At 26.9% G+C, this 14630-nt stretch overlaps 1 protein-coding gene across 1 annotated transcript; it reads right to left on the reverse strand.

Moving 5' to 3' along the window:
* Positions 1-3630: 3630 nt before the first annotated feature.
* On the reverse strand, positions 3631-5163 carry LOC132935730 (uncharacterized). Its single transcript, XM_061002345.1, has 4 exons — positions 4564-5163; positions 4203-4325; positions 3948-4144; positions 3631-3839 (listed from the first exon to the last, which is right to left on the reverse strand). The coding sequence occupies exons 1-4, from the start codon at positions 4597-4599 to the stop codon at positions 3683-3685; spliced, it is 513 nt and encodes a 170-aa protein (XP_060858328.1). The 5' UTR covers positions 4600-5163; the 3' UTR covers positions 3631-3682.
* Between the last annotated feature and the right edge of the window lie 9467 nt (positions 5164-14630).

Genomic DNA, 14630 nt, shown 5'->3' on the forward strand with positions numbered 1-14630 from the left:
TTAAAATGTTAACGAATGAGCTTGAAGAGTATGAACAAGTAGGAGAAGTTAAAAAAAAAGCATTTATTGAAAATTGAAGACATCCCTAATTTCATACGCCAAGATTTACCAGTTGATTTAATTACAAATAAATCAATAAAATTGTTTAATAGATTTAATATTCAGACTAATTTTTTATCACTGGATCCAATATACTGGGAAGAAAATGAAGAGTATAAAAAAGGAAAAGAAATATTTGGATCATTAAAAGTCGTTAACGATACCGCTGAACGCCATGTTAAGCTGATGGAAGAATTCAATTCGAAAATTACCAAAAATGAAGAACAAAAGCAGTTTTTGTTGCAAGTAAATACATTTATTCCATAACTATTTAAGCTAATATTAAATTTCAAAATTTTTTACAGACAGTTCAAGATTATCGTAGAAAGTATCCTAATCACAACCGCGAAACGATGAGTAAACCATATCAATTATGAGTATAAATGTTATTATTATTATAATTAAAATTTTTTTTTGTATTTTGTCTTTTAATATTTTTCTTGGAAAATAATGAATTTACGAAAAATTTTGTTTTATTACTTTTTATAGACATAGTTACGCTTTATAACATACATTTTACGCTATACATTTTTATGCTAAGTACTATAGTTTTTTAATAAATTTGAAAAACAATTAAACTACCCTCTTTTGCCATTTTTCAACCCTAAATCGGCACCAGAAGGGGTTGAGTAATGTGTTCCAAATTTTACCCAAATCAATTTCTAATGTGACTTAATAAATCTAGCTGGTACGGACCAAGTATAATTAAGTTTAAAAAATAAGAACCACCCTACCCCCCACTTTGTCCGATCCGTTCCAAACCAACGTCAATATTTAGCAAATTAATTGCAAATAATTGCTAATTGGTTTTTAGAATTTGCAAATCAAAATTGGAATTTCGGTGAATTTTTTAAAAAATTGGTAAAAGTCGCATTTTTTTATAAAGTACGAATTTTTTTATCAATTATGATTTTTTTTTTTATTAATTTTCCTTGATATACAGATCCTTATTGATTTTTATCCAACAGATACATTTTTTTAAACTAGATTTTTTAAATTTTAATTTTCCATGAAACGGAATTCAATTCTAAAAAAAATCTGTTAGATAAAAAAGCAATAAAAAAAAATAATAAAAATCTAAAATCAATAAAAAAACCATATTTGATAAAAAAATATTTTGGGTAAAAAATTCACTTCAATAATATATTTATTACCCTTCATAAAGTTCACCTTTTTGTAATATTTGTATGATTTTAACAAAATATAATTTCTTAGTTTCACCATACTTAACCACGACCCATGTGCCTTCTTTGATATTATTTTTTATAATAATATTAGACATTTGGCCCACATTAATTAAATTTGAGCTTGAGCTTTGTTGATCTTCTTTGGCCTCATTAACTATCATTTCAATGTCCACTGGTGTATCTAGGTTCATGCCATTGATGTCGTTTGCTTCTAGGATCGGGTATATATTCGCGAGGCATTTCTAAAACAAAAAACAACAAAAATAACTTGTTGTTTAGACATATACACTATATAATTGTTTAAACACATATATTGTTATGTTCTACCTATAACAACCTACACATTTGAATCCAAACAAAAAAAAATCCAGCAAAAATAAAAATATATTACGTACGTAGGAAGAAATCTATAGGTACCAATTAATATATACACACTGACCCTATTCACCCCAAAAACAAATTTTTTTTTGTTTTTTTTTTTTAGATTTTTAAAAATAATATAAATATCTATTATATTTGAACGAAAGAAATATTTTCGAGTTCAAAATATGTTTAAGTAACTTAAAAAACTTATTCCAAGCACTGTACTTACTTTGATCTGCGATTTCCACATAAAGTTTGTTGAGCTGTGGAAATTCAACACATGATAAGGTTCAAATTGCACTATCTACTGATAATAGAAAAAAATCATATCATATGATTGTGACATATCAGTAGTATATATTTGTATGTTCACAGCCAGCTTTTCCACGGTAAAAATACCGGCCAGAATAAGTACAAGCTCTCAGAATGTGGATTTTACTATATCAATCTCGATGACGCAGTTCAATGTCATTGGTGTGGAGTAATTCTACATAGTTTTGAAATCGATGATAATTGTTTTATAGAACATACCCGATTCTCACCAAAATGTTTATATGTATTATTAATGAAAGGTAATCAGTTTGTTCAAAAAGTCTTAAGTAAATATTGTAAAACCGAAGTTATTTGTAATTGTGAAACCGGTTCGTACGACACCATTTGTTAAATCATGTTTTTTTTATATAATATACTGTTTATAATATTTGCTGTATTGAATAAAAAAAAAAAATAAAAAAAAAATTGAATGTTTTATCTTAAATGTTTTATTATTCGATTTAATATCTCGTGGACGTATAGCCTAGCGGGTTAGTGCGTATATAATAATTTAAAATGTTTTTCAGGTATCAGGTTAGTAAGTATATGTAAATTCCCTCTCTAGTATGCACTAATTGGCTATCTGTACGTTCACATTTTTTGCATTTTTTTTTTATCCGAGTTTTTAGTATATAATATGACTGCAAAGGAAAAAACTAACAGTCCAATGTATAACTCCTAACAGTTATATCCTACTTTTTACTGTGTACTTTTTTAAAAAATTTAGCAAAAAAAACTTCATTATGAGTCCACCAATAATTGTCTGTAAGTCTACATTCGACATCCGAGCTTTTAACAAGAAAAGTATTACAGTTGGATTACTAATTAATAAGCAGATTTCAACTATTTTATTATTAGAATGTAAACTTTCAAAGAAAATTATTACATTAAGTTTAGAAGAATGGTTCACACTGATGTCTGAATCTAATTACAATTCAATTATTAATAACCTAAATACCAGGGTGAGGCGTGTAAAGATTACCGATTCCTTTTCATATTCAATTAATGTCAAACAGAGTTCAATTACCCTACATCTAAACGAGGAATATATTACCTTGACACACGTAGATTTGTACCGGCTTCGTCAATTACAGAATTTGATTGATTTGTATGTGGTAGACAAGCAAAAACGTTTAGCAAATTATCAAATTACTTTCAACACTGCATATGACCTAATTAAAAATGATGTCCGTGGTCTGCCATCCACTTGCCAAAGGAACGAATTTACCAACCAATATATTCAAAACTATGATTTTAATTATTATAATCATTTACAGAACGATGACACATCATTTTTATATGAAATATTACAATTTCATTTTAACACATTGTCCGATATGATTTTACAAGATCTAATAATATAAAATATATAAATATGTTTAATAATTATTTATTTAAAAAATAAAAACTTTTTATTCAATAATAAACTTGCTTTTTTTTCTTAAATTACATGTTACCTTTAATCATAAAGAATAGTTTTAATGCGTTTTAGTTTCAAATTTTATGTTTTATTCTTATCACATGTTTTCAGTAAATAAGTAGATTAAATTTTGATAGTACAGAATTGATAGCAATGTTTCAATTAGAAATTTTTTTCTCAGACATACTATATAGTTTATAGGTTTATGTTATCCAAGACCTTTGAGTATTGAACAAATAAAAACATACATGTATAATAATATTTTGTTTTATTAAATGAAACTCATTTTTCCGTATAATAATCAAACAACCGTCTTGCTTTTAATAGTTTGACGCTTTGGATCGGTTAGTAATTTATCAAATATAATTTGCATTGTCTCATTAAGACCAGTATGAAGTGTTTGATCTTTTGATTCGTCGGTCGTGTACAATCTAACAGTAGCTTCACTGAACTTCCATCTATTACAACAAATTATTTTATTTAAAAACAAAAGTAAATAAAGTAAATAAAATCAGTAAAAAAACAGATTCAGCAATAGTTTTTTTAATTTAAACCAATGTATTTACCTGTCCTTTACTGGTACATTCTCGATGTTAGTAACCTTATAATGACTTAGCACCCAAAGATCCTTTCCTTTTTCTTCAAAAGGCGTCTTTATTGTCACAACGCCATCTCCTTGTCTGAATGTTAGCGAATTAAATACTTCAACATCAAAATCTTCTGATCTCAAGCGTTCGCTGATATTATCTCTGTATGATGCATTCTATAAAAAAAAAAAAATTATTTATGCTATCATTAGGAAAAAATATTATTTTTATTACCATTTTATTCTGCTTCTTTTTCATAGGTTTTTTAACACTTGTTTTTTCTGCAGAACGTTTTGATCCAGGTTTTGTTTTTGAAAAAGACGGTCTTATATCAATTGATTCGCTAAAATGTTCATTCTGTGAAACATAAAACATAGTATATTATTTTTTACTGTTTTTTTTCCATTATATATTTTTTCTATGTCCCAAGAATTATACCCAAAGCGTTGAGTAATGTTACGACGCACTTCCAATATACTATGTTATAATCAGTCATTTAATATTATTTTAAGAATTATAACCATAGCGTTGAGTGGTGTTACGACCGGCCTCCAATTTTCTATGGTTATAAGATATTTACTAAGTAGTTACTAACCTCTGAATCAGTTGAAGCAATTGTACGGTACGACATTTTATTTTTGGTAGTATTTCTGTTGAACTGAGCTTCTTGTCCTGGGATGAAATCTTGAAGACTGGTGAATATTAGAGAATTCCCTCTGTCTTTTATACACAGATTTTTACCACTACTTCAATAATTAAGTATACAAATGGTCATAGCCTTACATTATAGAAACCTGCTAAAACATGAACATACAGGTACAACAGCAAAATCACATTACATGACTTTAAATTGACGCTAACATAACCTATCCCAGCCAAATGTTTATGACATTCACCTTTTACCATGGTCAATACCCTCCTTGAATAAATTTCTACAATAACCTTACCTTAGATGGGTGCTGAAACATGTTCATATACAACAGCAAATTACATTACATGAATTTAAATTATTACAAACAGGATTTAAAATAAATTAGAATGTATACATTCATTCTCAAAAACCAATTATATTATATGAATCTAAATTGCTGCTAATATAACCTGCTCAGTCAAATGTTTTCACATTTACTTAATGTCAATGCCATTATAATATTAAAACAGGATGTAAAATAAGTTGAAATGTTTAAATCCATCACAAAAAAATTCTAATGAGAGAAGAGAGGGTTATTTTCGGGTATAAGACCCAGAATTTCTTAGCTTATCGTCATCAGTTCAAGCAACAGCAGTTCCAAGAGCAGCCAGCAGCAGAACAGTCTTCTTCGCCAAAACAACAACCAGCCAGCAGTTTACCAAACATCTTCAACGGCCATTCAAAAGATTGTCAAAACAACTCTAACAAATAGACCAGCCATCATACTTAGAAAAAGTACCTCAATTTCTACAAGCTATGTAAGTACTATTTTTTTTTTTATTGTTATTATTTAATTTAACATTGAAACGGTGCACGTACTTCACGTGGCACCGTTGTTTAATAAAAAACTTCTTCGGGTTTTGGTATAAAAGATTGTTGTATATTTCTATGGAATGATTAATTATTTACAAGTTTTACAAGGGGAAGGGGTTCGAGGGCCACCCGGCCGTCGGTTTCCCGTACAATAATGTGAATGGTTATGATATATTAGTTACAAGTTAAGTGGAAAGAATGAAGTTGATCTACCGGGCCCGCTCATAAAAGTGGCGTTCGGTCTATGAACTTCGTTCGGGTAGCGTGGCCGTATCAGGCGCGCTTGAGGGGTCGAATTCTGTGTGGTCGTCCTGAAAAGGACGATTTTGTTGACTCCCACGGTAATCCGACGGTATTAGCCGTCGACCGGGATAAGTTCGGCGGAGGTACTGCTCGTCAATGCCGAAGGAGTGATATCGCCACGGTCTTGTGGTGGTGTCACGGCGTTGCTTGTGAGATCGGCGTGCTCGACAGTCTTACGGTCGATACCGTGATAGAGCTTGATATCTCGTGTCTGCCGCAGGCTATTCGTAGATCGTCGTTGGTCGTTGGTATCGCAAGAGCGTTTGGTAGCTCGTTTCCACAGTTGTCGGTTTTCGGATCGTCGTGGCTCGTGGTCGTCGGGACTACGAGAGCGCTTGGTAGCTCGTTTCCGCCGTGGTCAGTTCTAAGATCGTCGTTGGCTGGTGCTGCTTCAGGTCCTTCGGGTTTGTTCTTGTTAGAGATGTTGAAAGTCTGAAGGTTTTGAATGAAGTGAAGTTTATTGGGAAACGCACCAGTATATATACCCGTTCCCCAATGTATTCCGGTTTCTGATTGGCTGCCGACCCATGGTTAGGCAAGTCAACCTGTCCTCGTTCCGATGGTTGCCTGGTTGTCAAGATGTCGTTTTCCATCGACAAAAATGAATCTTTATCAACGGTCTCGTGTTTCCCTCCCTATAGTGATATGTGTTGGCCATGATAATGGCCGTTTTAGTATAGTGTATATTTGTTCCGTTACAACATCATACTTCTTTTTTTTAAAAAATAAAATAGAATAATAACAATTTATTGTTGTAATGATAATACAGTTTTATAATATTACTATGGGTATTGAGTGTTTAGACTTAAAGATTTTTTTTCATAGATTATTTAAAATAAAAACATTAAAATAGAAATAGTTGAAAGACGGTTTCTCAACTCTCACTTTTAGTCACTACTATAATATAAGCTGTTTTCTTTTTTTTGTTAAGTTATGATCAAGTAACAATAATACGTTATAATTACACCATAGAGTAATAATACTAAAATGAATTACACCACGTCCACAGTATAGAAGATAACTGATGTACCATACTATCATAGATTTACATAGATAAGATAGAACATCGGGCTTATCATTCATCAATAATATTGATAATTATTACCTAACCTCAAAAATCTTTAATAGTCAATCTCTTTCATGATAATAACTATAGATACCGTTATCTAGTAGTTGTTGCACGATACCTTGTTTTTATCAATGTTAAAATACTATAGCTGATTATAAATATTTGTTATAGATAACGTGATTGTTGTATTACACGTGTAATATTATCTTACGTAAAATGTTTTAATATAAAAATTTTTTTTTATTATATTAAAATATTCAATAATGTTTAATGACTGTATAAAATATATCCTAAAACGTATATTATACACATATATAAATTTAAATTATTTTTTCTATAATGTTTTTTTTATTGCTTTTACGTTAAGATTATTCGAAAGCTACTGTCGCACGTTGATAGTAAACACGTAGTTGCTTTCGTGACAACGTAATGTTACCGTACGAACTCTACGATAGTTACAATCGCCCTATCTACTATTAACTAACATATAAACTATCACGTTTTTTTCTATTATCGTGTGACGTAGCTTCACTAGCAACTAAAATTTTATTTTTTATGATATAAATGCTATATTGTCTAATTTTTAAAGTTTTTTTATTTAGCTTTGAATAATATAATTAGTTATTATTATATATACGTATATCCGTACATTCGTTGTTTTATAAATAATCGCTTTAAATAATTAGATTTATATAATATTTTATATTTTATACTAATGTATTTAGTCAAAAATTACAGATAATGAATTTTTGGTATTCATATGATTTTTGTAATGAACAAATTCAATATTATGGACAACAAATTGTAACCTTAACGAAGATGATTGATGAAAATAAGATTAAAGAAAGATATGAATATAAAGATCTCAAAAAAAAAATTAAAAACCTGAAATTCATTATTTATTTAAGTAGAACAAACTCTAACCCAAATTTTTCTTATATAAAAGATTTAAACGCAAAATTAGTCTTATTAAGAGAAGAAAAAATGGATATATGTAAAAAATATAGTGATTTATATGTTACAAATTTTCGTAAGCGAGAACACTGTTTCGGTAAAAGGTTAGATTTTATTACAACAGCAGAATCTAAGCGCAAAAGATTTAGATCAGGTTAAAATTTTTTTTTTTAAATTTGTTATGAATAATTAGTAATAATATTATAAGTTTATATTTATGTATATAGGTATTCAATGTAATTTTCTTTTTTTATAGTTTATAATATAGTATTGTTTTTTTCATTTACGTTATTATTAAATTATTCGTTAGTTTCTGCAAACTAAATATAATCATTGAAAACTATAATTTATACACGATCTACCATCATAGTTAATTTTTATTTTGATATAAATGCTTATATTATACTTGGTTTCATAAAATAATATAAGCATTTATATGTGAACTAACCTAATAAAGAAACATTTATATAAATAAATATATATATATATATAGGTCAGTCAGAGTGATTAATCATTACGCCAGAAAAATCGTAAGAGCTGATGAGGCCTGTGACAACGAACAAATATATGAATGTGTATACAAACTTTCGAAACTACCGATGACTATAGAACTTTTAGAAGCCACTGGAATTGGTCTAGTGGTCAACAAATTAAGAAGTAGAGGCGGAGTCGTAGGGAAATTAGCAGAAAGAGTAGTCCTTACTTGGAAATATGTTGTAAAAACAGAAATATTATTATTTTCCCAAGGAGAACCATAGCTTTTAAGTGTTAAACATGTTAGTAAATTATGATTAACACAATTTTTTCTTATATAAAAGAGTTAAATATAAAATAAAATAATAAATTATTATTATTATTGTACATTATTTTATTTCTATTCAATTTTTCTAGAATAAAAAAAAAACAAAAAACAAAAAAAAAAAAATGGAGTCGTCACTTATCTTGGAAAAAATCAACTCCATATTACAACAACGTGACGAAAACAACCTCGGCATGGATGAAATCAAAGTCACTTTCAGAAAAAACTTGAGAGAAATAAATATAAAGATTCTGAAAGCGAGATTGAAAACGACAAGAGCAATATTAGAAGAAGAAAAACAAACGATGATAAATAATTATAAAAATTCAAATTATACAGCGTTTCTTTGTGAAAAAAATATACAGAAAGGTCTTAGTGAGTTGTATGAACAATTAGACAAATATTGATAATATTCAGTTTTTCCAAAAAATAAAATTTGTTTTTACAAATAAATTATTTTGTTATTATTTATTATTTTATATTATAAAAATATATCGAATGATATTGTAATAAATAATAAAATATATCATCCCTGTGTATATAATATCTGTTGAAGAATAATAAATGTTTTATATCATCAATTCTGGATAAGTTTGATAATCGTTCAAATAAAACTAATGCAATAAAAATGTTAGGAAAAGTGGTTTAGATTTAAAAAAACGTATCAATTAACAGTTAGTTTTGAAATTCTATGTAATTTTCAGAATCATGAACTCAGAAATAAACGTAGTTAAAAGCAGAATTCTAGAAGTAGAACAGCATGTGCGTGACAATAAACGCTATTGTATCGAGAAACGGAAAGCATTTCAAAAAGTATTTACAAAAATTAATGATTGTATTAAGAAAAAAACAGTTTTTAAAAATAAATTGATAAATGAACATAATAGTTTCGAAAAATATTCAAGTGAATGTAAAGCAGATCTTCAGTGCCGGTTAACAGAACTAAACAATCGGTTAAGAGAATTAGAATCTGAGTAATTTCTTATTATATTAACCAATTCTTTTTTTCTTTGTAATAATTAAGAATTAATACTTTTTTTATATTTTGAAAACAATATTCTGAATTGCTTGCATAAGATTTAAAAAAAAAGAAGTTGATGTTATAATAAATTTACAATATTATGATTGCTTTTACCTATGTTTTTTTTTATTTAATCTATTTTTTCAGTTTCATAATGAAAAGAAAAACGGTTACAAAACGCGAGCGGATGTCATCTTCTGACGAAGGTTTATTTGAAATCGAGAGATTTAAGAAATGTCATTTATTATGTTTTTTTTTAATTTGAAATATGTACCTCAACAATGAAATTGTTAATATTAACGTAATTAATGACTTCTAAATTCTAGTGTTCAGATCAACTAGTTTATCTATATTTGAAAAATGTATCTGCAACTGTCTGAAGTCTTATTCATCAACTTATTATGTTTTTTATAAATTTGAAATTATGTACCCCAAGACTAAAAAATGTTCATATAAGCGTTAATATTAAGTTCTAAATTCTAGTTTTCTGATCATCTAGTTTATGTATAGTGGATAAATGTATTTGCAATTTTCTGAAGTCTTATTCGTCAACTAATAATGTTTTTTATAAATTTGAAATTATGTACCCCAACAATGAATAAAGTTAATATTAACGTAATAATTGAGTTCTAAATTCTAATATTGGGTTCAACTAATCTATCCATAGGTGCTCAATGTATTTGCAATTGACTAAAGTCTTATTCTTCAACATATTATGTTTTTTTTAATTTGAAATGATGTCCCCCATTAATGAATAACGTTAATATTAACGTAATTATTGATTTCTAGTTTCTATAATTTGAAATGATGTACCCCAAGACCAAAAAATGTTCATATAAGCGTTAATATTGAGTTCTAAATTCTAGTTTTCTGATCATCTAGTTTATGTATCGTGGATAAAAGTATTTGCAATTGTCTGAAGTGTTATTCGTCAGCAAATTATGTTTTTTTTTTTAATTTGAAATGATGTACCCCATTAATGAAAAATGTTAATATAAAAGTAATAATTGAGTTCTTAAACCTAGTTTTGGGTTCAACTAATCTATCTTTAGGTTCTCAATGTATTTGCAATTGTCTGAAGTCTTATTCGTCAACAAATTATGTTTTTTTTTAATTTGAAATGATGTACCCCATTAATGAAAAATGTTAATATAAACGTAATAATTGAGTTCTAAATTCTAGTTTTGGGTTCAACTAATCTATCCATAGGTGCTCAATGTATTTGCAATTGTCTGAAGTCTTATTTGTCAACAAATTATATTTTTTTTTAATTTGAAATGATGTAACCCATCAATGAATAACGTTAATATTAACGTAATGATTTATTTCTTAATTCTAGTTTTGGGTTCATCTAATCTATTTATAGGTGCTCAATGTATTTGCAATTGTCTGAAGTCTTTTTCATCTACATATAATGTATTTTTTTAATTTGAAATGATGTACCCCATTAATGAAAAATGTTAATATAAACGTAATAATTGAGTTCTAAATTCTAGTTTTGGGTTCAACTAATCTATCCATAGGTGCTCAATGTATTTGCAATTGTCTGAAGTCTTATTTGTCAACAAATTATGTTTTTTTTAATTTGAAATGATGTCCCCCATTAATGAATAACGTTAATATTAACGTAATTATTGATTTCTAGTTTCTATAATTTGAAATGATGTACCCCAAGACCAAAAAATGTTCATATAAGCGTTAGTAGTATATATATACCATTCCTGGCGCAGTCCATATTATATCAATAAAAGATCACAAAGAAAACAATGTGTAAAAAGATCAGAAAATCTAAATGCAATAATAATTAAAATATTTTTCGCAAAACTTATGAAATGCAATAATAATTAAAATATTTTCCGCAAAACTTAATTATTAAAAATAAAAATCGAAATGCAATAATAATTAAAATATTTTTCGCAAAACTTATGATATTAATAATTAAAATCTAGATGCAATAATAATTAAAATATTTTTCACAAAACTTATGATATTAATAATTAAAATCTAAATGAAAAAATGTATTAAAAACTTATATATTTAACACTCACCCAAATGGGGCACACGTTATTATTATATATTTTTCTAATCTTTTTGATTTTGATTTCTAATTAGTGTATTGAGATGGTCTACAAAATCATTTCTGTCTATTTTTGTTTTATAATGTCCCCAAGCTAATGTATCAATACCATTTTCTAAAATAAATCTTTTATCATCATAAACACTTAAAGCTTTTTTGTTTTGTTCTACAGTAAAAATATCATGTTTCTTAGTTCTAAATAAATTTTGTTTAACATATTTTGATTTTTTTGTTAGTAAACAATTTTCAAAATCATTAAAACATATTTTATTTTCCACAACATTTTTTTTAACACCTTTAGCTTTTTTAATTTCTTTTTCAGAATCTAAGATTCGATGTGAATATAATTTGGATCTTAAACCTATAAATTCAGTCATAATTTTTCCATTTAATTCATCTTTAAACTTGCCTAAGACTTTTTTGTTAACTAAAGGTAAACCATAAATATTATCTTTTGGATAATCTGAAGTGTCAAAATGATCTAACATAATTTTCATATCTTGATAAAAATCATTAGTTTTTATTTCTAATATAAGTGAATCTGTATCTGTATATAACAATCTAACTCTATTTCCATATTTTTGTTTAATTATATTATAATAAAAATCATACATTAACATTTTAGATAAATCTAAAATACACATTCCTACATATATTGGTTGATTGAAAGTTATTTCACATCTTTTCATATGTACTGCAGCTAAATTTTCAGTAAAAATTGTTCTTCGATCAAAATTTGGTTTTGCAATTAATTTTTCTACTTGGAGTGCATTAGAACATAATCTTATATCAACATGATTTCGAACATTCATCATAGTACGTCCATAAACACTATTATTCATTAATTTGAAAAATTCTTTTTCAAAATCATTCTTAGCTTCTGATCTAAGATTAGTATTAAAATCAATATAAACTTTTAACCAAGGAGATTGACTAAATTCTAAAACTCTGTGAATTTTCTCTATTTTTAAACCTAATTTAATATATAATTTTAGTGTTTCATAATGTATTATATATTTTTTCTTATCATACAAAGTTGTTAATAATTTTGGGAGTTGTTTGTCATCAAAATGTCTTTCCGGTGCTAAAGGGAAATCTGAATGTAGATCATGAAGTTCTTCAGGATAAGTTAAATCGACTTCTAAAATATAACCTTTAGATGATTTGTCAGAAATATTCATTACATCAAAATCATTTAGATTATCAACCCATTTGAAATCTCCAGTAGGTAAATATTTACTCATTGCCCAACCGTAAAGATTATTTGCATCCAAGTATTCTAAAAATATTGATTCCTCTTTTTTTTTAAATTTATCTCCCATATATTTATTATTTGCTTTTGAATATCTTTGACTACATTGAGATAAACCACCTCTGATTCCATTTTCAAACAACAATATTTGATCTATATCTGTTAATAAATCTAATTTTACGTTTGTCATTCTTAACATACAATCCCATGCAAATCCTGGTGTTGTAAAATACCACATAGGATCTAATTTATAATTTTTTAAAGAAATATCTCTAAAATTTTCTATTATGTCTGTTAATAATAAAACATCGATCTTATTATATAAACTAGTGAATTCACGCATATTTTGTATATTAAACACTTTCCAAATTTTCTGTGAGTTTTCATATTCCTCTTTAGTTATATTTTTATCAATGAGAGAACTATAAAATTTTTCAATAGGAGGTAAACATGTTTCATTAAATTTTTCTTCACAATCCATATACTCATAGGGATAAGCTAACTTTCTAGTAACTAAATCTAAATGTTCTTCAGGAAAATATTTACTAAGTTCTTTAAATTTATTTTTTAAATTTAATTTCGAATCATTTCTTAAATTATTTGTTAACTTGTCTAAAGAACTGGGTAAAAATTTGAATGAATCTATAAATCTTAATTCTGTAGATATTTTTATGTCTTTGCCATTCCTAGTTACTACACGTGGTATAATTTTTGAAAAAGAAATATATTTTTCCTCATTATTTGCGAGCATTTTTATTTGTTCATTATCGTTCCCAAATTCTTTTATAAATAGATGGGCATCATAACCTGAAAGATTATGAAAAACAATTGGAATAAAACGTGGATTTCGGTAGTTAAGATTACAGATAGAATGTGCTGCTCCTCTATATTCTCCAGTTAAGTGGTCATGATCCCGAACTTTTCTCATATTTTTATTTTTATTTTCTATTTCGTTTTTAAGTTTATCTTCATACAATTTAAATTTTTTAACATCATCAGTATTTTTATAATATTCAATAGTGTTTTTATATATTTTAAATTTTTTCTCTAACATTGGAGGTATTTCACTTAAATATCTTTCACAAATATGACATTTATTAGATTTATTATAATAATTATTTAATTGTTCTTCATTCAATGATTTCATAGGAACTATTTTATCATATATTTCAGAAATACTTATTTCTTCATTTTTCATACATTCATAAAATACTTGAGCTACGTTTGGACCAGAATATGTTACAGGAGGTTTATAATCACCATTACTATATTTAATATAATAACAAAAATTATTGGGTATATGTTTCTGATAACAATTAGTAAAAGACTCTGTATCATTTGGTTGACAAGTATATATTGGTTTAAGAGTACATTCATAGTCAGCAAAAACCACAAAAGGTACTCTTAAGGAATTATTATATTTTTCAAATACTAAAGTTTTATTATAGGGTTTTGGTAGAACTATTTTAGCAGCTTTATTATTAGCACAATAATGTTTATGTTCATTTAACTTATTTTCTGTATCAAAACTATTTAAACACATTTTACATAAGTAGTATACATTTGTATGTTCACAGTCTACTTTTTATGTCACCACGGTAATTTCACACCGTTCAAGGGAGGATGTCCCCCTTGGACACAATAATTTTACCGTGTAAAAATTATGAAGAATTTGTACACTTT

This window comes from Metopolophium dirhodum, chromosome 1, assembly GCF_019925205.1.
Source record: "Metopolophium dirhodum isolate CAU chromosome 1, ASM1992520v1, whole genome shotgun sequence".
NCBI classification, from domain to species: Eukaryota; Metazoa; Arthropoda; class Insecta; order Hemiptera; family Aphididae; genus Metopolophium; species Metopolophium dirhodum.